The sequence below is a fragment of the Camelus ferus genome, chromosome 3 (assembly GCF_009834535.1).
Source record: "Camelus ferus isolate YT-003-E chromosome 3, BCGSAC_Cfer_1.0, whole genome shotgun sequence".
Taxonomy (NCBI): Eukaryota; Metazoa; Chordata; class Mammalia; order Artiodactyla; family Camelidae; genus Camelus; species Camelus ferus.
In genome coordinates this window covers 52117089-52141942 of record NC_045698.1, presented here as the reverse complement: position 1 = coordinate 52141942, position 24854 = coordinate 52117089, and the positions used below count along the sequence as shown (strand labels likewise).

Here is a 24854-nt window from a genome sequence, read left to right as displayed (position 1 = left end):
GTCCCCCCCACCCCCATCCCCACCCCCAGCCAAGGGCCCAGGGAACAGATGGTGGGAGAGGTCCTGGCCTAAGGTTCCTATTCGCTCTCCTCAAAGGCAGTGGCCTCTGGGCAGCCCTGGGGGCTGGACCACCTTCCTCTGCCAGCCCAGCTGTGTTAACAGAAACAGGCTAGAAGACAGGGCTTGGCCAGAGAGACAGTTCTCCATGCTCACCTCCCCCACTTTTGCCCGCATTACTTTTCCTCCTTCCTGCTTCCCCTAACGACTGTCCTCTTCCCCTTCCAGTGGCCAGCTGTCACTGTTGAGACGCTCACCACCTCTTCCCATGGGACCCTCTCCCCAGATTCGGCATGTTTATCTGATTGGTGGCCCAAGTCGTTTTTCAGAGGCGTGGATTTTCACCTTTCCCCCTTGTGCCAGGATGTTGCTCTTTGGTCTATAGCTCTTTTTTCATTTCTTTTCTCTTCCCTTTATTCCTGCCCCTCTCTCATCCCCACAGGGATTAAAGCGACTTGATCTCCATCAAGGCTGGTATCATAGTCGTTGTGTTTCTAACATTCTGCCTGCAAGTGCCCTTGTACAGACCGCTGAGACATGAGCTTATGTGGGCAGTTTGTTCTTACCCGATGGCCAAAGAAATGGCCTGCTGGATTCTGTCTTCCAAGGTCATGGGACTAAAACTCTCTTTTTTAACAATATCTTTGCTGCCATTTACTAAATACTTACTGTGTCAGGCTCTATGCCAAGTATTTTACATGTATTTTCGTATTTAATCTTCATATCAACTTTACGAAGTAGGTAGCATTAGCCCTGTTTTATAGCTGGGGAAACTGAGGCATGGAGGGGTTAGTGACGTACCCAACTTTATTCTGCTAGAATATGCCGTTGCCAGGACTTGAGTCTCCTCTCAGTCTAGATCCTGCGCCTCAACCACAGGTGGGTACCTTTTAGGGCAGAATTGTCTTTAAGGGGCATATGGCAGTATCTGAAGACTTTTTATTGTCACAGTTAGGAGAGTGCTTCCGGCATATAGTGGGAGGGAAGAGACTAGGGACACTGCTGAACATCTTCCAACTTACAGGACCAAGAATTTTCCGGCCCCGGATGTCACAGTGCTGAGGCTGAGAACCCCTGTTATAGATACAGCAGAGCGTTTGTGTTTAATAGTTAAGGGGTACCATCCAGGTGATGTTCCGAAAGTTTAATTATTTCAAGAAATATTCCTTGTTTGCATAGTTTAAAATATTTTTAAACTGCTCAACAGGGAGAAAATATCTATCTGTTTACAGGGAGAAAACATTTTATGAAATGCCTAACTTTTGAAAGGCACAGGATGTCCAACACCTCCTCTACCTCCGTTGTGATTTGGTTATTGGAACAGAGCATGCCTTTTGGATAATTAGGCCAGAGGGTTTTTCTTCGGTTGCCACTTCGAAGCTTCATCCGCGTAAATTCTCTGTTAGGTGTCAGCAGGATGTTTTAAAATCGGGTGTCCTAGCTTTGTTTGGGTCTCCTGAGTGGATGAGGCTCACGTGGCCCCACAAGCCACGTGCACAAAGCCCCACTGACCAGCCAGGAGAGGGCGCAGAGGCTGCGCAGGGCAAGCCGCGGAGTTTCTCGGCAGCCCGGGCTGTTTGCAGGGTCGTTGTGCAGCCTTAATCACAACCTTCTGCTTTCGTGTTCCCGTCATGTGCTCAACTCTTCTGCTCAACAGGCTTAGCCGAGAGTTCCCGAGAAGTTTAAGGTCTTCCTGTTTGTCTGATACTTCTGGCAGCGAAACCGCGGACATCTGTGCATTGTCCGGCCCATTTCCTTCCCCCAGCCCCCTCCTCACGCCCCTAGCGGCCTCAAAGTGCTGTATTGTTCACATTCTTCCTCATCTTGACCTTGGGCTGCCTGTTGATTGTAAAGACTACTCAGATAAGGCACTCCTTGGGACTTCTTTTTCTTTTGATGAAATGCTTGGGGCCGGGAAATTCAGAATCTAGCTGAGATGCAACGCACAGCATTTTGAAGTGTATCTCACACGACTTTGAGACTGGCTGTAGCTCCTGCTCAGCCATCTTCTTATCTCTTTTTAGGGCTGAGTATTTGTGTCTTGCAGCGTGAAATGCCGCCGGCCGCTGGACTCTACGGACCACGCACCCCCCGCCCCATCTCCCTCCGCCTTGCCTTCCCAGACTGGACCGCGGGCGCCTAGTTCTTCCTTCCCCCTTGGCGAGCTCCTTGGGCCGTCTGGCAGTTTTCTCCTATCCCCAGGGTACATCCTGGTCCTCCTGCCCTCTGACTCCACACCGTCTCTCGGGAGATCTCATCCTTACCCCGGAAGACCCCAGGTTCCCCAGTGCCTGGTGTGTGTCCTCAGAGACCTCTGGTTTCCTCCACCCCAACTAAACTCATAAGGTTGCCCAGCGTGGCCCTCCTCCTATAGTCCTACTCCAGGGAATGGGAACATTCAAGTAGTTGTACAGAGATCTGGGAGTCATCCTTGACTCCTCTTCCCAACGGCCTCCACCACCAGCTAGTCTCAGTCTTACGGTCCCTCATTGACATTTCTTAATCCTGCCCCCTCCTCTGCAGTAGTTCCGGCCTTTTCCTTCCTGGCCTGGATCCCTGCAGGAGCTTCCTAACTGGCCTTCCTGGCCCTGCAGGTGTGCCCCTTTCGGAAACACTGGCAGCAATCTGCTGGATCTGGGGTCTGCTGCCCCTCTTTGGACAGACCTGGAGATCCCCAGGTCCTGGCACAGCCCATGTGCCGTGTGCAAGGCGTACGTGCAAACACAGTCAGAGCAGGTTTGTTCCTTTGGTTACTTCCCTGAACCTTACAGGTGTCCATGGAAATGATCAATAGAGAATCTGTAATAGGAATAGGAAAGAAGATGACAGCCCCAGAGACAGCCTCTCAGCTCACTCTGAGATGCTCTGGAGCAGCCTGGCTTTCAGCAGTTTTATATCTTGTCAGAATAAAGAACATCAAACAAGTCAAGGTTATGTTCCTTCAAGGTTTCAAAACAACAAGTTAGCAAGCATACAGAAAAGCGAGTCAGTATGGCCGTGGCACCTAGGAAGGGAACCTTATCATCGAAGGAGTACCAGCATTGACATCCCAGGGACGGAGGCATTTAATCATTATTTTTAACATGGACATTCTTTACTTCTGGTCACTGCATCCTTTTCTTTAATAATTAAATCAGAAGTGCAATGTATGTTTGATAGGCCACAAGCAGACTGTCTTAGCATAAAATGGGGTTAAGTGATGTATAAGCCAGAATGACTTCCCCATACCTCAGTATGTGAAAATTTCTTTCATCACAGGTATCCTAGAGACAAATTTTTTAAAACGCAAGTCTGATTTTGTCTCTTCTATGCTGAAAATATTGTAGGGGCTCCTCATCATAATGTCTAAAACACAGATCGAAATCCCAAACGTAAGCTATTCAGCCCCTCCCAGGATGGTGCCTGCTTCTCTTCCCACTGCATTCCTGCCCATGCCCCCGGCCCCACCTTCGAGCTAAGACCCTGATCTGAGTAGGCCCTGCACTTAGTGTTTGTTCTGGTGGCCCTCCTTGCCTCCAGGCAGCACAGAGCACCCCTCCTTACCACTTCCATGGCACCAGCTGCTCTGTGCAGGGCCCACCTGCTGACTTCCCTGTCACCCTACTGGCCTGTGACCCCTCTGAGGATGGGGAGTCGTCATTTTGTATCTCAGCACTGGTTCCACACCAGGCACATGAATAGCCTTCAGAAGTCACTGTCAGTGGAATGTGAATGGTATGGATTTCACTATCAGAAATGAGATCACGTGGTTTCTGAGGAATGAACCCTACCAGCCAGGCTGCTTCAGTTTTGCTTTCTGTCAAAGGAAATTAGGGTCTCCTAGATACTAAATGTCTTACATAAGATGAAAACTTGTAGATTTCTCCATCACATCCATCAGAGCCCTCTTCCTTCCTCTCCTGAAAAGGTCCCACCTGGTTGGGAGCTAAGAGAGAATTTAGTGGGAAGGGACAGCTTGAAGAAAGGGTTGCAGATTCCTTTCGAGGATCACACTTTGTACTCACAGACTCTTCCCCTACTGTGGTGATTAATTTTCCCCTGAGCCAAATTAATACATATTCAATCCAGGGCAGACTGCCTCTTTGAGTAATGAAGAGTCCTACCAGCACCATTCTTTTTAGGACCAGAGGATGCCACGTTCTGGAACAGAAGCAGAAGAGGGTGAAGCAGACCTGCCAGTGTTACCCCATCAGCCTTGATGTCAGGGGCATGTTTACCTCTCAGAACTGCTGAAACCCCATGTGGCCTAGGAGTTTCTTTCTTGGTCAAACTTGGATCGGAAAACCAGACACACTTAAAAGTTATCCTAATTCCTTGAAATTGTTACAGAAAGTTCACAAATAATCCTGTAAGTTCAAAAGGGAATCTGAATGGGTAAGGGGGCTGTTAAAACCTAAGGTTAATTTTCAGCCTTCTGTTTAAATTTCGTCATACTAAATAACCAGCAGATATGCCTGAATGAACAATCATTCACCCTTTCAGCTGTTGTTTCTACTTATACACACCAAGAAAACTTGAGGGGCATCAGCCACTCCTGTTTTGCTCAGAGCATAAGCACCATCCAGCCCTTCAGCTTTTCTTCAGAAATGTTTTTACGCCACCATCCAGAGTGATCCGAAAGAAACAGAAAAACTCCAGGCCCCGCCCCCTTCTCCAACTGCAACTTTCCCATTTGAACTAACGGTAGAATTCCTTCCCAGTTACTCTCTTCCTGATGGTTTCCTTGGAGTTCTCCCTGCTCTCGTGCTGCCCCACCCACCGGAGCGCATGGACTTCTCAGTGGCTCATCAGGCTCCTCTCGGCCTTGGTCTTTCTTAAATCTGTGTGTTTCCTGATTCCAACTATAATATCGGTTCCATGAGTGTCTTTGTGTCCCCTCCCCGCACCCTTCCATAACCCAGTGTGTCCTCCACACACCTAAGACTGTCAGACCTTGAACTAGATGTGAGCTTGCAGAGGGCACCTGCCTTGTCTTTCCACTTTAGAGCATCAGTTGCTCATTAGTCACCATGATAAACGAGGAGCACCCATGCATATGAATAGGAATTCTCCAGTTTGGGGAGACCGCAATATGTGACTCCTCTTTAAGTTTCCGTAGATATTTAATGAGCATTATTTTCCAAGAAGGGTGAGGTTTAATGAGATAAGAACAGAGGAAAGATTCAGAAATCACATATTCTGGGCCCTGGGAAAAGTAAGAGCTATTTTTTGCAGAATTGGTGCAGTTTCACCCGTTACCTCAGCAGTGCATTGCTTCTGTTCATTGAAGCCTCTGGGCCCTTGGCTCCTCGGCAGGGGTGCGAGGTGTGTCTGTGTGTGCACAGCTCAGTCATCAGCTCATTCCCACCTACACGCAGTGGCCTCAGGAGGGCTGCACTTGTCTTCCTGCCCAAGTCGCAGAGGCCGAAACAGTTTAGCCCTTGCTTTTGTGAATGGCCATCTCCGTGAGAGCTTAGTCTGCAACACTGTTCAGGAAGTTAGGAGGAGTGACGCTGGGCATGTTTGTGAGTGCGGGTCTTCTCCCAGCCCATGCCTGCAGTTTAGGATGTGTGTGGTTGATGCCCGGTAATTCGTCTACCAGAACCTCCTACCCCTGGCCTTTGCTACCTGCAGTTATCATTGTAATCAGGTCAAATTGACCAAACCTTTGTAAAATACTGCCTTTGACAACATTGAGACCAAAATTAAAAAAAAAAAAATTTTTTTTTTAATTCGTCCATGATCTCACTGATAAGTACTGAGTAAAACTGAAAAATCTCTTTAAATTGGTGTCAACTCAGCAGCTTCACCACCAGGCTGTTGGGCTGGAGCGTTGAATTTTTAAACATCATTTGAATCATTTCAAATGACCGTAACAAAATAAGACACTTTATTAGATCATTAATAAGGATATTTATCAGAAATAAGTGGTCCTGGATGGATGCAAATCAGCCTTCTGGGGCCATTTATAACTGATGAGAGAATTGCACTGCTTAACTTTAATAATTCACCAAGGAACAGAGAATAAACAGCAGCAAACATTAATTTTATTGGACAATTTCATATGGTTTATGTTTTGAAATAAAAGGGATATGACTTTACTCCTGCCTGAAACTAAAGCATGTAAAAAGGAATCGCTCATGTTGTATTGCTGGCTTCTCTAACTGGAGAACCAGTATTCAGATGCATTTGTTAATCAGCTGGCATCCTTCTTGAAATACGTAAGATACCAAAATATAAACGCTTTAAAAAATGATCAAAACTTTGTATTCTATCATATGCTCTGGCATGTGGCAATGGAATTTTTCACAGGCAAGCATTTTACTTGTCTAGAACAGAAGCCAAAGTATGTAAGAAAGGGAGGACCCTTTTTACGACCGTGGATTTTCATAACCAAGTAAGGCTTCTTTAATTGCAGGGCCCATCTCTGAAGCTAAGGACAGAGGGGGCCTCATTTTTAGCTGTTAGCCCAAAGACTGGAGTGGGGACTGCTCTGCTGGTTTTCCAAGAATGAAGGACACTCTGGACCTGGAAATGAAAGGATAGAGGTAGGTTCTCCCTCCCCAGAAAAAAAAAAGATGTTGAGAAGAGGGAGCCAGTCCAGCCTGCGCCCTTTGACCATGGCCCTTGGACAGCCCCCTGTGCTCAGAGGAGACCTTCTCTTGTGCCTCTACACTTGTATTCCTCATACCTACAGGGTGTTCCCCCTTCCCATCCAACCAGAGATGCAGGACTTGGAGAGCCATCTGTTCCAGCAGGAGCCCTGGTCTGGGAGAAAGTGATGAAGGGTGGTCATGTGGTTGAAATGACTGTGTTTGGGAGCTGAAAGTGATGGTGACAGTGGTGACTGGCAGGTCTGACCACTTGCTTCATGCTGAGACCCTGAAGTCAGAGCAGCTGAAGGAACTGTGTCTGGTCACCTGCCGTTAGCCAAGAGCCTAGGCCAGAGCCCATGTTTTGCCTGCTTCCTGTCTAGTGTTTTGTTCCCAACTATGACTTTGCCATTTGATAAAAAATTTCAGTCTACAGTTACTGATACTAGAACGTAATTTTTTTTGTGACCACATGGAGATAACCTTCCTAGAGCAGAAAAATAAATGTTAACCAATACGATAGTAGTAATGATTCCTACCACCTACTGAGTACTTAAAATTATACCTTGCTTTACACCCACGGGAGTTTGTCATCCTTGTACCCCCCTCTGAGGTAGATACTTCTGTCACCTGCATCCTTGTCCAAAGACACAGAGCTAGTTAAAGGGACAGCCAGGGTGATAGCATTGAAATAGGTATTTTGTATCCTTTTGCATTTGTTTTTGTCCTTTCTGCTGTACAACTTCCATGGAGAAACTTGGTATTTGAGGGTAAGGCTGATTACCCATGTGACAGGCGGACCCAAGAACAGGAAGGTCTAAAAGGGGAAAGGAATGCTGGTGGCGTGACTGCAGGAGTGGCCATGTCCATGTGGGGCCTGTGGAGGCTGGATCCTGCCCCCGAGAGTGTAGCCCACCTGCTTGGAGTACTTACTGACCACCAAGCACTGTTCCAAGCTTGTTGCTTACTTGAACTTAGTGGGTCTTTGCAACAAGCCTATGTGGTAGGTTCTGTTAGTGCCCCATTTTACAGACACAGGAACTGAGGTACAGTGGCACATCTGAGCTCAAGGTTACCGCCCGGAAAGTGGTAGAACCAGGATTCACATGTCAATGGTGGCTCCAGACTGACTCATTCCCCGAGGCTGCCTTTCTGGATGAGCTCATTGACTGGGAGGGTGGGGCAGTGGGTTTTGTAGCAACCTTGAAAGGATGGCTGTTGAGCCCACCCTCATCCTATGTGTGAGCCTGAGAGACTGTCCCCAAAACTTTGTCCTGCCCACATTTTATGCCAGGATCTGGATCGATCAGCCACCCTATTCATGGAGGGTTGGCACATGGGACATGGAGAAAGGGACTTTCTCTGTCATGTGTGGGTGTCTCAGCATGAGGCCCGAGGTCATCAGAGCTGTGGGAAATGTCTGCTGTGATGAAATCTGTTAATTCCAACCACCTCAGAGAACTCTGTGTCAGCATCCCAGGGGTGCTCCTTTTTATTACCTCACCAAAGTATAGTCCGTTTTTTCCCTGCGCTGTCTACCCCCGGCTCCCCTGCTGAGCACTATTCTGTTTCTCTCACAGGAAAGAATTCAAGAGCGAGGCATATGTAGTCAAGTGAAGGTAAGTTTATTTAGAGATATACACTCCATAGACAGAGTGCAGACCATCTCAAAGGCGAGAGAGGGAGCGACCACGAGGTACGGGATGGTTAGGATTAGTCCAACTATGTTGGAAGGGACGGGGATTTCCAGGAGTTGGGCCCTGCCCACTTTTGGCCTTGTGAGGTCACCTAGGACCTGTCATGGCGCCTGTGGGTGAGCATGAGGCTCAAGGTCTACTGGAAGTCAGATCTTCCGCCGTCTTGGTTGTAACCAGTCTGTCCCGTCCTCAACTGCTGTGTCAGTCCTTCAGTGCTCGTGCCCCGCCCCCTTCCCTCCGGTCTCAGGGGCAGGAGCCCATGGCTCTGACACGTGCATCGGGCTTTCTCTTTGCCCACCTTGTGTAGCAGCCCTTACAGGTGAGATGCTGGGGAACATGGGGTTGGGGTGTCTCTTCTTAGGGATGGGGACCTAAAGCCATCTGTGTTCCCAGCCTTGCCAGCACTTGGCTTTTGTTTTAAGTGCCTTGGTCTTCTGACACATACTCTCTTCTTCTGAGTTCATCTCCGTTTATGAGGCCTTGCTGTTGATAGAAGCTGTAACAATAAGCCCCTGTTCCCGGAAAGGGAGTGCTGGGTCCTGTGAACAAGTGCGAGGGTTCAGACCTCAGAATGGGGTTTTTCTCTCTGACCAGCTTGAAGTGTGCATCTGTGCCGACTTGGTCCAGGCTGCAGTGAGGAAGGCTCACTGGTCTCCTCCCGCGGGTACGTTCCTGCGCCGTCGTTAGGCCGGGTCAGTACTGGGGCCAAGGCCTTGCCTGCGTTTAAGGTCGGTGTTGTGTGCACGTACCCGAAGCTGCCGGCAGCTGTGTGTTGAACTTGCTTTTCCTAGAAGAGTGTGCATTAAGCTCATTTGTTTTCAAAACACATTTTGAATCCTAAATATCTGGGGAATTCCTCTAGTTAATAAATGAAGGAAGCGTAAACCTGTCTACAGCTTTGAGTTTGGCATTCTTGTTAGGGTTGAAAAATGCTGGGTAGCTTGATCTCTGGCTGTGAAATCACCGACGTGGACAGTGTTTAATGAACTTGGCATGGATGCAGTGTGGAAATCTGTCTTGCTGATATTTTAGATGTTAAAAAAATCTGACATTACGAATGTGTATATGTGTGTGTGTGTGTGTGTGTTTCTGTGCATTCCTGTTCATACAGTAGTTCCTGGGTTTTAAATATTATAAATAAGGCACTAGAGATGGGAGATTTTTGATATATAAACAGAATTATAAAGAGCCATGTTTGTGAACACTCACTAGTACGTTTTGTTCTTCATTTCTTGTGTGTTCAATACATAAAGCCATAGCCCCTTTCCAGATCCTTCTCCAGGCTCGCTGGCTTTCAAGAAGTATGTACGGTGGACACAGACAGGGCAGTGCAGACCTTAAGGCTGCAGGTCATCCCTTTCATTGTGAAAAGCCAGCATCAGTGTAAGTGAAGTAATAAAAAACAGTGAGTTTGAATATTTTAGTGATGCACTTAGAAACATGAACACAGCTTACAATAGACTTTGTTCCTTGAAATCATTCAAACACTTTTTGAAATTCTGCTACTGCTTAGCAATGTTTGTTAGAGACAGAAGTGACCTCAGTGAGAATATAGAAGGTTTAAAAAAAAAAAAAGTGAGCAATGACTAGCATTGTCTTGGTCCCTGGGTAAATCCCAAATTCGGTCTTGGCTTTTAAGGATATGGATTGTCTTACATCGTTAGACTCAGTTCACTGATAATATCGTTTAGTGGGGTAATTAAAAATGTGTCACTCTGCTGGGAGCTTTGTCGGCACAGCCTGTGGCCGCTGAGAGCTTTGTGATGTGCGTGGGCTGTTTGTTTTGATGGGGTCCTGGGTGAAGGTCGCTGCTGCTGTGAGCTGCTCCTGCCCTCTGCCCTCTGGGAAGTTCCTGGGTTGGAGTTTGGGCTGGCACCCCTCTCTGAGTCACACAGCTGGCCTGTCCCCTGGGCCATGTTGGGATGAGGTTTCCACCACACTTGTGTTCACACCCATCTCCTCCTCAATGGCCGCTTGGAGACTTGGCACCAAGGCTCAGCTTGAACATTAACCGCTCCCGTAGCACTAATGGGTCAGGTTTTCAGGGCCAGTGGAGGTGCAAGGGGAGAAAATCTTGTTTGCCATTCTTTAACTCCCTGTGATTGTTTCCAGATTAACATTTTTGTCTAATATTAGTCACAGAGTTTATAAGATGATACCATACTGCAGTTTTATATATATGTATGTATTTATAATAGGCATGGTTTAAAACGAGCTGATACCTAACTTAACTTTATTTTTAAAGTGACAAGTGTTCTCATGAGCTGATGAAGCTCTTCCTTATAGAAGCCACCGGTTTTCACCCTAACGCTCCGCATGTTGTTCTTCGTCTCTGAAATGACTGCATTCCTAGAGGGAATATTCGGATTCTCATGGTGGAGATGGCCTGAAAACAGTTCTCGTGTGCTCATGGCCGTTTGTCTACCTGTGACTCGCCCCTTCCACCTCGTGCCCTGGTGGCTCAGCTCTCCCTCTCTCGCTGCGTTGACTTCCCTGCAGCTGGGGCTGATCAGGGCCTCGGTCATCCTCATTGCCCTCCTCTATGGTCTCTTGCCCCGTCGGTGCGTGGCTACCCTCCCTGCAGCCCTGTGGGCCCCATTCCTTGGGAAGACCTGGCCTGACACAGGTTGGAGACTGGCCTCTGGGCAGCCCCGCACATTTGTCCTGGGCCAACGCCTTGTCCCAGCTGATCCTCGAGGTGTCTCCTGAGCTGCAGGTCTGGCCAAGCCTCCCCTCAGGCAGAGCTCAGAGCTCTCTTCTTGTGCTTGTGAGAAGCACACCTCCTAGTGGTGGTGGCACCAGGTGACTGGAGGTGCCCCAGGATGGAAGAAATTGATGCAGATGAGGAAGGCCGCGCCAGCTCCGAGTTGTCAGGACTCTGTGGCTAGGAGACCTCGGAGAAGCGCCTGATGTGGGAAGTGATCCTTCTGGCTGTTGCTCTCAGAGTCACTTCTGTTGTCCTCATTTACTCAATAGGGACTTTTTCTTCTTTCTTAGTACTTTCATTCGCTAACCCTAAAATAAGCACATTAAGAGAGTAAACTTTTTCGTAGCAGCTTACCACAGTGAACTGCACAGTGAATGCTTCTGAGATGGTTGCCAAGCTTTAACGTGTCTCACTAGATGCCTTTGATTATTGTTTAATTTCGGAGTTCTTTGCCGTGTATGTGGTCGGGGATGGCGGAATCGAATGTGACCCGACATCAGAGACAGACAGGATGGACAGGCGCTGGCTCTGCCGGAGCTCAGCCCTCAGAGGAGGCTGGGCTGTTCTGTGGCCCTAACATCTCAGCAGTGCGGTGACCAAGCTTTGGTTTCCCACCCGCACTGCGTGTCTGTCAAGGGTCAGCTGTGCCTCTGCTTCATGTTGTCAGGACCCAGCCCGATGGAGAGGTCTCTGCCTGGGATTTCTGATTTCATGGGAGAGGTGAGAAAGCTGGACAGCAAAGCACCAGCTCGTGAGCTCTTCTTACCAGGAGTGGCACGTGTCACTTCTGCCTGCTGGATTGGCTGGACAAGTCCCCTGGTCAGGCCTGATGTCATCGGGTAGAAAAATACCATCTTCCTCCAGGAAGCGACAGACTATGTGAAGGAATAATGTAGTCTTTCTCAGGAGCTTGCCCGGAAGCTTCAGTCAGGAAGGGACTCTCGTGCTAGTTGATTCTTGCGCTCACTTGGTGTTTTACGGGTTTGTGTGAGAGGCTCAGAAATAACAGATGGCATAATCCTCTGCATTTATCGAATTTGGTCATCCTTAAGCTGTTGGAAGGGAACCTGGCTGATGGGCCTCGTATCTTGTGAACAAGCAACGATTCTTTCTGCCTCTCCAAACAAGGGACTGGAGAGCTTGCAGTTGCTGTAAGAATGAACATCCGTGCTCCCCGGTAAGGGGGAGGCTGCCCAGCTGTCCACTGAGACGAGCCAGAAGCGCATCCTCTGAGGGTGATTTATTCTCAGAGTTGAGTCACTTAAACAGAGAGCATTTGGAGTCTCCCCTCTGTGACACCAGGGAGTTCACAAAGAAAGAAAAGCTTGAGGTTTAAGTTTTTTTTTAAGTTCTCTGCTTTCCACCCTTTGTTACTCTTGTCCATTAAAACTCTCTGCTTTCTTACTGATTCTAAAAATATTAGTGAGGCTCACTTAAAGACTTCTGTTTTGCCAGAATTCATTACGAATCTGAAAACTACCTTTTGTTTAAAAGGTAGCATTAACAGGCAGCTCCTTTGTGAATCAACTATGCTGCATTGAAAGAAAGAAGAAGAAAAAAAGGCAGCTCTTGAAGCTCAAGTTCTACTTCCATTTAAAAAACCAAGAACCATTGACCCCACAGTGCGTACAGGGCATAAGCACGTGGCCCCCGGCTAATAGGCTCTATGCTGCATCACACGTTAGCATCTCCCATACAAGCTGGTTTCTCAGTCCCTCCTGTTGGACAAAAACAGAAAGACACATAAAGAAAGACTTACTCCTTAAGATTTTTAGATCATGACATTCATAAAAGGGAAAAAAAGGTTATAAATAGGTAAGTGGGGTTGAGAATTCTTTAAAAAATGAATCATTCGGGAAATATGGCCGGACAAGTGAACCTGCTCTCTCTGGCTGCTGATGCTTCCAGACAGAGTGTACAAATGACCCCTCTAGAAATGGGTGCTCGGAAAGCAGGCTAATTGGGTAGAGAGGAATTGGAGTGGGCATTGAAGAAGAAATATATGACTGACCAGGACTGGTGAGTTAGAAAACAAACTTGACAGTGAGCACAAGTTCACTGGGTGCTCCAGACCCGAGAGAACGAGGCTTGTTGAGATGTTTTGGAGAGGGGAGCCCCTGCTTCTCTGGAGGGGCCACCAGGCAGCTGAAGTTACCACTAGGTTCAACAGGAGAGGAGCATCTTGCAGAGGTGGGAGGGCCATGCTGGGGTCAGGTAATAACCAGGATGCCTGAAATGACTGAGGTCTGCTTGATAAGTTCCTCGAGGTTCCCTCACGTTTCCACTGGCCAGGCCAGCTCAGAAGGAGGAGAATTGGAGAGAATGAAGGCCACGTGGCCAAACTTGCATTTTCTGCGAGCCCTGTTTTGCCATTTGTAGGATAGAGATTACTCAAAACAAAAGCTGACTGGTGTGTGGTCCAAAGAAACTGCGGGGAAGCCCTATGAGAGGCAAGGTCAAGGTTCTGTCTGTTCTGACGAGTTGGATTCCATGTTCTGTCAGCCTGCCATCTTGGACATACAGATTAGCATGGACCTTAAAAAAAATACCGGAAAAACAACTAAAAATAGACCTAATTTAGTAAATTCCGTGCTTGTCCATCCAGATTATAGAACATGACTCCCTCATTAGAGCAGACTTTTTATAAAATGTGAAGGTTTCAGAGCTCTGTATTGGGCTGCACTTACAAATGTAAAAAAGCACAGGAAGCCTCCAGCACCACTGACCGGCTCTATCCTGGGAGCTGCCTGTGTTAGCAGCATCCTTGGCCTCTACCCACCAGGTACCAGTGGCACCCCTCCTACCCCAAGCTGTGGCAACCACAAATGTCTTCAGACATTGCCAAGTGTCCCCTGCAAGGGGGGAAGGGGCAAAATTACTCCCGCTGAGAACCGCAGCATGAGAGTTTGTGCATAGAGATGGGAGGGAGGGGAGGAGAGGGGTTTATCTCTGAGGAAAAGATGTTGGCGATGAGCAGGAGGTGTTGAGCATGTTGAGACCATAACTTGAAGGACAGTATAATTATTAGTGCATTTGGACCCTCTTCTTAAATAGAGTCAAGATGTCTGCATTTCCATAGTCAGGGTATTTTAGGGGGTGGCCAGGGCAAATGAGAGTTTGCAGAACCTCCTTAGGCAGCTGATTTTTTAAAAAAGATCACTCAGGGTTCTGAGCTGTTCACGCCAGTACTGTCTCTTCAGTTCTAACACTGCTTGGTGCTCTGAAGAGGAGGTCCCAATGGGTGGGGAGCCCCTCGTGCCGGACGAGGATTACTGGACAACATGCAAGCCGGTGGGAGCTGGGTGGGGACGGTTGGTTTCCCTGCAGAATCACTCGTCCCTGTGAGCTGTGCTGAGGACAGGTGGTCTGGCTCTGTCCTTGTGAGCTGGACCACACACCTCCCCAACCCCCAGCACCAAGGAACTGCTCGGTGCAAGCTGATCTCAGCCAGTGTGGGACCTCCTCCCAGCTGACTCTCAGAATTCAGTGTGTAAAGAATCTCCTGGGGGCTTGTTAAAAATGCAGTTTCTGGCAACACCTCCAGCAAGTTTGGTGCAGTGTGTGGGAACCAGGAATGTGCACTTTTGAAACAGGTGGCTGACATCCCCCTCTAGTAGATGGGGGGGGGGTGTCCAGGGACCACACTCTAAGAAGCAGCACTCTAGAGGGTCTTTCCAGCTTTCGGAAGGCTAAAGCACATAAATTCCACTTTCCTAATCCTCTTCTCCTTCCAGAAGACACTGGGATGGAGGCCGTGTTGCTGAACCTTTGTGGGACTTGTGTATCTGAGGGAAGTGGTAATAATGAACATGGATGTTGGCCAAGGAACTCCCAGTGACGTGGGGGCAAAATGCAGTCTGCGCCAAAGTGTATCGATTACTTAGGCCACATGGGTCAGTGCAGTAAATTTATTATTAATCATAGGAGTTAATATTTTTTAGTACTTACTGAACCACAAGTACTGTGTTGAGCTAATCATATGATAATGATTAAAAGCTAATGTCTGTTGAGCGCAATAAAGTAGAAACGGTTTTGATTATTTTACATAAACTTTCCCCTCGAATCTTCACGGCAGCCTTGTGAGGAAGATGCCGACAGCCTCATTGTGCAGATGAGGGAACTGAGGCTGGCAGAAGTTAAATATAGATACCCTGTTCAAGGACATGCAGCTGATTTGATCCCACCTGTTTACAAAGCTCTTAAAACAGTGCTGTCCCAAATCGCTTCGCACATGGTGTTGCCCGGTGCCTATAAAATGTGAAGGTTTCAGAGCTCTGTATTGGGCTGCACTTACAAATGTAAAAAAGCACAGGAAGCAGGGGCGCGGTGATGGCGGGCAGAGCACAAGGCCTGAGAGAAGCGTCCGGGAGCCAGGGCTGACCCTCCTGAAAGGGGGGCTGTCCTCCTCGCCACAGCCTGCGCTTTCTTGCTTCAAGTTGGACCTCCCCAGAAGAGCTGTGTTTCTTTAAAATTCTTTCTCCCTCCCTGACTCCACAGATCTTTCTCTGTTTTCATAAGTTATACATGAAATATGGTTCTATTTCAAAGAAATACAGCAAACATTTCTTGGAAGTGAAATTCCTTTGATGAATCGTTCCTTCAGCTTCCAGGATGGCATCTTGCAGGACAGGGCTTCTCAACTGGGGCATCAGAAGCCCCCTGACGAGCTTTTTAAACAGTAGTGTCCTGCCCAGACCAACCTTCTGCCCACTTCCTCAGCCAAATTTGGATTCTTTAGGACTGGAGGGAACAGGACAGGCTTGTTCTGTCTGTTTGTTTTTGTCCTTGTCTTTCTTTTTCTGTGCACACACACACACACACATGTGCCTGTGTGTATGTACGTGTAAAATTACTCTGATTCTGAGGTGCAGCCTCAATCATATTCCAGCTGTGATTCAGTAGGAATTACACGGCATTACTTACAAAGGATTCTCACCAAAAATGTTTATGCTGCATCTAAACTAGCCTTTAGATTTAACCTCCAGTTTCTCTATAATAGGATAGAGAACGAGTTTAAATGGCACCATGAGGAAATAGACAGATCAGATCGTTGGGTATCCTGTAAGACCACTGGTCTGGCGTCTTCAAAGAAAGTCAATGTCAAGGGGAAAAAATACGGGCAGGGCAGGGTAGGATTGGAAGGACTATTTTTGACTAAAAGAGACTAAAGACACATAACTAAATGCAATGCATGGGCCTTGGTTGAGTCATGTTTTTAAAAAGACAGCTATAAAACTTGGGGCAGGGTAGGGAAATCTGAGTGTGGACTGGGCTTTGGATATAAGGGAATTATTGTCAGTTTTCTTGGGTGTGTTAATTTTATTGTGGCGATGTAGGAGAATGTCCTCATTTTCAGGAGGTGTATGCAAACTATTTAGCGGTGAAATGTCGACATCTGTGACTCATTTTCAAACGGCCCAGAAAAGAAGTCTGAGTGTGAGTGTGATGGTTGTGAGTAGATGGATGGAACAGGCACGGCAACATGTTAAGCCACGTTCAGCCTGGGCATTCAGTCTATTCTCTCCACCTCGTATCTGTGCTTGCAGATGTTCATAATGAAGCTGAAAAACAGAACCAGAGTGAGGGAGGAGGTGACAGTCCTCAAAACTTGGTTTGCATGGCCTCATTCTCGGGCTCTGCTGCTGCTGTAAGGGAGAGTGTGTGTGGGCTTTTGGTGCAGCTTAGATTGAAGTCGGTTCCGTCTGCCTCCGCCTTTCTAGAAGACTTGAACTTTGCACCCAGGTTTCTGTTCCAGTAAGCTCCTAGCCATCTGGCCCTGGGCGGTTCTGCCTCATGTGCATTTTCTTCCCTTCTCACTGATAGCAGGAAGCAGTCAAGAGAAGGACCCTGTGATGGAAGTTGCAAGCCCCGTTCAGCTCTGCTCACACCTCCCCCGTCTTTTCAGCGTTAGGGCTCTGTGGAGAACCGTGTATGAGGACCCCCATGGACCCCGAATGTATCAGTCCTCCTGTACTCCGACTGTGGTCTTCCTCTAGGTTTCTGCAGGAGTCCCTAAGAGGCTTTACTCTGTGGACCTTTGTGACAATCATAGCATCGTTTTCTGAAAGTCAGAGGCTGTCCAGATTATCCACAACTGTCAAGGATGTGGTAGTAAAGCCAGGTATCTTGGAGCAGAAATGTATTTAGTGGAGAGAAGAGGGCCTGGTCTTATGTGATCTCTGGAGAAGCAGGAATTACAGTGAACAGCAGTGGAAGCAGTGCCGAGGAGCTCGGAGCTGAATCCCTGGGTGAACGCGATCTGTGCCAAGGCTCTCTTTCCCCTTTGATGTGGATGCAACCTCAGCAGGTGCCTTTCCCTGCGTATGTGACATGGCCTAACTGGGGTGTTGTACAGACCACAGAGCACTGATAGAAGCCCCTTGCTGCATTTCTAGATTTTCCCCTGTCCCACCGACCCACGGACGCTTCTTGGATCTTCAGGAAAGTCAGCTTTTGTCATTCAGCCTTGCATATCGTGGTGATTCCTCTTCTAGTACTAATAGGCAGACTTGCTGGTGAGACCAAAGCATCGTAGCTCCCTGTTCCAAACAAAAGAATGAAGGCCTCATTGCAGCCACCCTGGTGTGGATGGGAGAATTTGGTGCCGTTTTGGGGGGATTGTTTTAGCACAGGTGGACAGGGAACTTTATCTTCTAAATTTAAGCACGTGGGTCCCTAAATAATCCTGCCTTAAATTTGGCGTGGACCACTTGGCTAATCCTGAATGTGGCATCTTTCCTTCTCCAAAAGTTTCACATCCTTTCTCTTCGGAGATTGCAGCCTAATTTTATCCCTGACTCAGAGCTGAGCTGGCTGACCAGGACAGTAGACATTTGGCACACTCATTAAGATCCAGTAGAGGGGCAGGAATCCAGATCAGCTCGGTACATCAGTAACTTGGCTTTCTAATCAAATTGGAAGATTTTGTAGAGCCTCATTTTCTCCTAACAAGCGGGCTCTCCACCGGTGGATTGAAAGTGTCTGTGAGTCTGGTGAGTGGGCACAGCTTCTGGGTTGGGGGTGTGGGTCCTCCTCGGAGTCATCCTGGCTTGTTTTGTTGTTCTCATTCAGAATGACGGCTTTCCTTATAAACTGTCTCCTCCAAAGCTCTTTTATATCAGTAACTTTCAACTCAAAAGGCATTTCTATTTGGTAATACTGAGGTGGGGCGCAGTGAGAACGAGTGAGTGGGAGTAGGTTATGCTTCTGGCCTAACACTAATTTATTTTCCCCAGCTGAGCTTGTCAGCTGTGCTAGGATGTAGGCAAATAGGATGTAAGACCAGGACCTCACCCTCAAAGCCCACCAGGGAAGCTTAGACACCAGTGACCTCATCCCTCTCTAACTAGTCTCTGCTTAACCTTTCTCTGCTTCTTAATGGCCAGGTTTCTGTTACCCACCGAGCACTTCCGTGGGTCAAACTGTTGTCTGACCAGGGTCACCCACGTTAGGGGAAAAGCTTCTAAGGGAAAGGAGTTGATGTTTACTGAGCACTTACTATGCCAGGCCCTGTGTGAGGTGCTTCACAGGTTCTTACTTTCTCACAATAATCTTGTGAGGCAGGTACCATGCTTGTCTCCATATGGTACATGAGGAAGCTGAAAGCTGATCACTCTGAGGCTCTGAGAGCCATGTGGCCCGTCCGTGGTGACACGGACAGACACACACACACACACACACACACACACACACACACACACACGAGTCCGTGGTGGGGACACGGACGGACACGGACACGCACACACACACACACAGTTGTACGCTAGCTAATTTCCCGGAACAGCATCTAGTATAAGCACAGTGATGGGAGGGTTTTTAAATACCCTGAGTTTTATAAGGGAGGTAGGTTATCACCTCTCACTAGAATGTGGTCCGCATGGTGGAGAAGCTTTGACACCCACTTCCTTCTCTCCCGACCCTTCCCTCCCTCTTCCATATCTCCCTGCCCACCCGCTGCCCACATGCCAGGGGGCTCTTTGTAGTTCTTAGGGAGTTGACATGACCTCGGTTAATAAGATTTAATCACTCAGAACAGAGCCATGTGCTCAGATGTCAGATGTAAGCTGCAATTCTTTCTGATCTTAGAGAGAGGCAGAAAATGGGGCTTCGAGGAGCACCACAGCCCATTTCAGGGTTCAGGCCTCTCTGAAGGAGGTTTGAGCCGTCAGAGCAAAGCCCTCTGGTAATGAAGCCATTTGTCCTTGGAAACAGAATGAGCCCTTGTGGGATCAGAAACAATGGGTATGTTGAGTTTCAGACCTGGGGTGAATCGGAGCTCAGGCAGAGGCACATGTGATGAACTGGGACAGTTCAAGGGACACATTCTTCACAGGCAAGTCTCTGTTATCAACAAGTCCTCTCAGCGATAATGATACTTAGTCAACGGTCATTAATGCCTCTGTTTTGAATAAGTTCCCAAGTAAGTCCTCAACTCTTCTTGGAGCTTTTTTTTTTTTCCTTCTTTGAGTTTTAATTTGTGTAGTTTATTTTGTCTAAAATCGCCCTGTGAGAAATGAGTGAAAAATAAATTTGGGTAGCAAAGTTTTATTACTTATCATAGCATTGTGCCCTTTTATATGCTCCTTTACTTCTGAAGCAAATACTCAGTCTTCTGTCTCTGCTGGTAATTTGATTCCTGGGCAGTAAAATTGGGTTGTTGCTACTCTCTACTGGTAAGCAGAAGCTTTTGATGCAAGTTTTTCAAAACTGAGCTCATCTAGTACCAAAACAGCAGGCAAAGAGTCCTGTAAACTTTTAAAAAGCATGACCAGTCCGTTGACACGGTTCACTGGCAGGCACTTCTTGGTCGGCCTGCATCCCTGTGCCCTTTAGCTCTTTCTGATAAGATACAGCGGAGCAGGAGCCCCGTCCGCAGAGTGCGCAGCAGGGGCGGGAGCTCCGGCCGCAGGCTGCCCCTGGGTGGGTGCAGGAAGTGGCCTGGCCCCCTCTGTCGTGCTGCCTACAGATAAGGGTAACCACAGACGCTTCTGGGAGCGTGGTGAGGGAGACCCTGAAACAAAGGCACCAGCACCGCCTCGAGGGGGGCGTGTTGGCCGGCCACCAGGATTTGCCGAGGCAAGGCTGTGTGCGCACAAGCAGCGGCAGGGCCGGGAAGGGGCGGCTGTGAGCGAGAGGCTGGCGTCGGGGCCGCCCTGTCGCAGGCAGGCAGGCAGGCGCGCTGGGCTGGGGTTTGGGGACCCGCCGGCGGGCGGGCGGCAGGGGCGGGGCCGGCGCCGGCGCCGCTAACCGCCCTCCTCCCTCTCTCCGTAGGTGAGGCTGCGGCCGCAGACTCGGACATGGCAGCATGACAGCCGCGGACCGCGCCGCCCGACGCCGGGACGAGGGAGCCCCCGAGCAGCGGCCGCCGCCTGCCCAGGCCGCCTGAGCCGCCTTCCCGCGCGCGCCCTCCCCACCGCCCGCCCGGCGAATTTCTGCTGTTAACCCCGCGGACTCCCGACTTCTTCCTTCCTGAACATCAATATGTGTCATGTCATTGTCACCTGTCGCTCGATGCTCTGGACCCTCCTGAGTATTGTGGTGGCTTTCGCCGAGCTCATTGCCTTCATGAGCGCAGACTGGCTGATTGGAAAAGCCAAGACCCGCGGCAGCTCCGAGCAAGGTGAGCAGGGCGGAGGCTACCCGGAGCCCTACCACCCCACGCTGGGCATCTATGCCCGCTGCATCCGGAACCCCGGGGTGCAGCACTTCCAGCGGGAGACGCTGTGCGGGCCCTACGCTGAGAACTTCGGCGAGATTGCCAGCGGCTTCTGGCAGGCCACTGCTATCTTCTTAGCCCTGGGCATCTTCATTCTCTGCACGGTGGCCCTGGTGTCCGTCTTCACAATGTGTGTGCAGAGCATCATGAAGAAGAGTATTTTCAACGTCTGCGGGCTGTTACAAGGAATTGCAGGTAAGCGGGCACGGAGAGGGAGGGACCTGAGAGCCATGTGCGTGCTCCTGCGTGCGTGCAGCACACCCACTGTTCCCTGGCTCATGAGGAGGACTGTCTTCTGTCGGGTTCTAGGCAACAGCAACGTGCTGTCCTCCTTGCTCCCTTTCCCACTTTGACTCCCCGGAAGCAAAGTGTCCACTCTCACCTGCTCCTCTTCATTGCTCATTTCCTGGGGTTCTAAGTTGCTAGATTTGTCTGAGTAACTACTCCTTTTTTGCTTTTCTCGTTAAATTAAAAAACATGCTTTCCACGTCGTGCAACCAGGGGGGAATTGCAGTGTGAGAGGCCCACCTGTAGCAGGCACCGTGTGCTGGGGAGGAGTGTGAGCATGGGGCGTCCTTCACAGGCAGCGAGCCTGGTGCTGCCACCCACTCTTAGCCCCATCCCAGCCCCAGGATGATTTCAGCTCTGGGAGGGGAAGAAGCTGGCTGAGAGGGAATTAGTATCCGCTGCTCTGTGTTTCATAATGTTCTGGTTTAAATTGTCTGTCTCCTAGAGCCTGACAGAATGTTCTGTGCACTCAGATCAGAAATTACAAACTAACTCTTCCACTTTCTGGGAGTTTCTCGCTAATGAGCTTGTTAGAAATTGGTGGAAAGTACAGTGTGAGTTCTTTACAGGGATCTCAGATGGGAGGCTGTGAGCTCCAGGAAAAGTTCCATGGCCACCACGTTTCCATAGATTGTCCCATGTGGTGTTGAAAAATGGATCTGGAACCAAGAGGGTATCAGTCTGTTCACGCTCAAGGGCTTGTTCTGGGCAGCAGAAGTAACACACACACACAGAGCAGAGTTTGAAGACATCTTTAGTAAGGAGAGGAATAGACTCTTGCTCTGATTTTCAGGAAAGAAAAAATTCACTTTTTAAACAACCAGAACCAAGGTATGTATTAATCTGAACTCTAACAGGAGAAATAGCAATCCACCTACCACCCGCACTGAAGGGGACAGGTGACTCATCCTCAAGCTGTGTGCCCGGGGCTCCTGACAGTGAAGATAAACACTGAGCCTGGCATCCAGGCGTATAAGAAGCAGACAGACCCCAAATGAATTAGCTCTCGCCTGCCTTACAGCAAACTCTGAGCTTGGCAGGGCTGGCTTCTAAATAAACAGGTCAAACAAGAGGTTTTTTCCAAACTGCTGATAAGATAAGGCTTTTTCTTCTCAAATCTTAGGAGGCCCCATGCGAGTATGTGGTGGGGGTGGTGGGAATAGGCCCAGAGAAATGACAGAGGACCTGCTCCACGGTCCTGCTCTGTTTGTATGGGGGATATACTCAGATTTCAGGCCCCTCACCTTGTTATCTGCCAAAATCAGCCGTACTATGTAGTGGCACAGGCACTCGCGGGGCTTGGGAGGCCAGGAACCTGATTTTCAGCTTTGCTTCTGCAGTTTCATTCAAGATAAATGCACCAATTCTCTGGATCCTTGGCATTCCTTTTCTGAAAGATAGGGAGAGTGGAAGACATGTTCTTATCTTAGATTTTTTTTTTTTGATCTTAGATTTTTTATTCTGTGAAGCTTATTGTTCCCCTTTTGATTCATTTCTGAAATCGGAAGTTCATCTCCTTCAGCTTGGCTTTCCAGCTCCCAGAAACATTCAGCTAGGTTTCCATACTGGTTCATCTTTTCCTTGTCAGAGAAATGCCCCTGCTTCACTCCCCTAGGCGCACAGTGCCTCCCGGGCAGGTGCATATATGCGAGCGTGTCTGAAAACTTGTTCTGGGCGGCAGAATTACACTCACGCACAAAACACTGAAAAACGTTACCAAAGCTTAGGGAAAGTCAAAATAACCATGTCAATGAAGGGAAGCTAGCACAAAACATTTATTAATCTTTCGGAAGAGCCCTGGTTGACCAGAGAGGCATATTTCTGCTCAGTTTGCCCTGACTGTATTGTATTTGTTGATTTTGGATGACTTCCTGCCTTTATTATGAGTTTTATCAATATGTTGGCATGCAGGTGAGACTCCTGCTTTGTCACCCCTAGGGATGCTTTTCAGCCTGAGAAACTTAGTGCTTTCCAGCAGTGTGCAGTAGGGTGGGACATCTTGGGCTGTATCACCACAGTCCGTCTTTTGCAGTCAATTTGCAGCAAATTACAGCTATCCTTTAGTCTCAAAGCCTGTTTATGTGCAGTTTTTAATAAGGGGCTAGTCCAGTGAATTTAGTCTCTAAGAATGTGGATTAGTCCACCAAATCTTTTGGTGCTCTCATTTGCTATTTCACATAAATGGCAAGAGTGTTCATTTTGGCACAAAGACTAGTACATATTTTAGGTATTATTCATACACTCCAGTGACTTATTCTTGACTTTTCTCTTTCTCTGTATCAGGCCTCTGGGAAGAAGGGTTGGGGAGAAGGAAGTGGTAGCACGCCCATGACAGTGTTAGTCTTTTGGTCACCTGTCTCTTCCAAAAGTCTTGATTTGCTAAAAGAAATCTTTCTCCCCAGCCCTTTCGCTTCTGTTCCCCATGCATACATACAGCATCTTGAAAGTCTGAAATTACTCACAATTCCTGTATAGACATATTGTGCCTCTCGAAGGGTCACTGATTGATCTAAGGCTAAGGACTGGAACTGTGGGAGAGCTGGGCTGAACGCTGGTCAGCCAACTCCCTTATGTTGGTGGGGGGTGGGGGGCACATCTGTAAGGGATGCTCAGTGGGCTGTTTCTCCCCTAATAAAGGTCTATACCAGGCAGTTCAAGCCAACAGAAATGGCCCCCATGGTCCTTGAATCTGTGGTGAGAGAATTGCCCCTTCCCCCACCTCCCAGTGTCTGAGGCAGCTGGCTTGCTTTCTGTCCTCTTGGCTGGTCTGTAAGAGCATCCGGTCAGCCTCAGCCAAGTACTTGCTGCAGCTGTGAGCATCAGTCTTTCCTCTCCCCACACTCCCCTCTCAACCCTGGATTTATTCGACATTGAAACAAAGGGTGAGAAAGGAGGCTGTTGGCAGAGCAACAAAAGGCTGTTTTAGAAATACACTCAGATTGTGTCTGTTCTTACAACTTGCATTTTGACACTTTTGTAAAACGTAACTGGGTGAAAAATTACAAGATATTGTAAGCATATTTCTTTACTACACCTAAGCTTAAAGGCCACAGGCTTGCTTGTATAGCTGTCACTGTCCAGAGTATAATGTAAATCATCCAAATCTTAGCATTTTCATTTTAGAATCTGCTACTTCAGTGGAGATCTCAAAATCTAGGTTACTTATAAAAAATAAAAAGACAACTGTTGACTATTAAGCTAATCCAGGTAAGCAGGGTTTGCCTTCAAGGCCGTACCTCATGGTGGGCACCCAGCTGACACTTCCTACATACTTGTGCGCAGGCGCCCTAGCTGTTCAGTGCCCACCCTCCGCAGCAATTAGAGCTCAAGCCTCACCTGGCACCGGATCAGCCCTGACCCCACCTTAAAGTGGCTGTGGAATGTTGACCCAGGTCACCCCATCTCTAAGCCTCTGTTTCCTCACTTGGAAGATGGATATAGTAGTAGTACACACCTCAGGGTTGTTTTGAGGATCCAATTAGATAACACGTTGAGAAAGCCTTTTAAGCATAATACTTGGCACATAGTAAATGGTACGTGGTAGCTATGTGATGACTGTTAAAGCACTTTTGCTTTCTTGGCAGGTTTTAGTACATTTTTTTTCATTTCCTAGAATTGCTGCATTCTAAGGAATAGGGGTGTCTTTTATGGTCTTTAGAATTGACCTTGTTCTGTTGAAATCAAACATGACTCCGTCGTACAGAGCCGTTCCCTGGCCCCTTAATAGTTGCCCCTGTTTCAGCTGAAGAGCGCAGAGCAGTCCCGTGGCTCTGACATGCCTCTGGGTGTCCTCGGGTATTTTTTTAAAAGCTGAAGAT

At 48.3% G+C, this 24854-nt stretch overlaps 1 protein-coding gene across 7 annotated transcripts in view; it reads left to right on the top strand.

Annotated features, from left to right (window-relative positions):
- LHFPL2 (LHFPL tetraspan subfamily member 2) overlaps positions 1–24854 on the top strand; it is a 153243-nt gene that overhangs the window by 109817 nt on the left and 18572 nt on the right. For 4 of the 7 annotated variants that reach the window (XM_032474807.1, XM_032474817.1, XM_032474802.1 and 1 more), the window contains one exon: positions 20304–20943. In XM_032474807.1, coding sequence (XP_032330698.1) covers positions 20514–20943 — 430 coding nt within the window. In that variant the 5' untranslated portion in view covers positions 20304–20513. Of the gene's footprint in view, positions 1–6454; positions 6585–8209; positions 8249–16778; positions 18026–20303; positions 20944–24854 lie in introns of those variants that run through there. The other 3 variants (XM_032474788.1, XM_032474793.1, XM_032474834.1) reach the window with 3 other exon arrangements.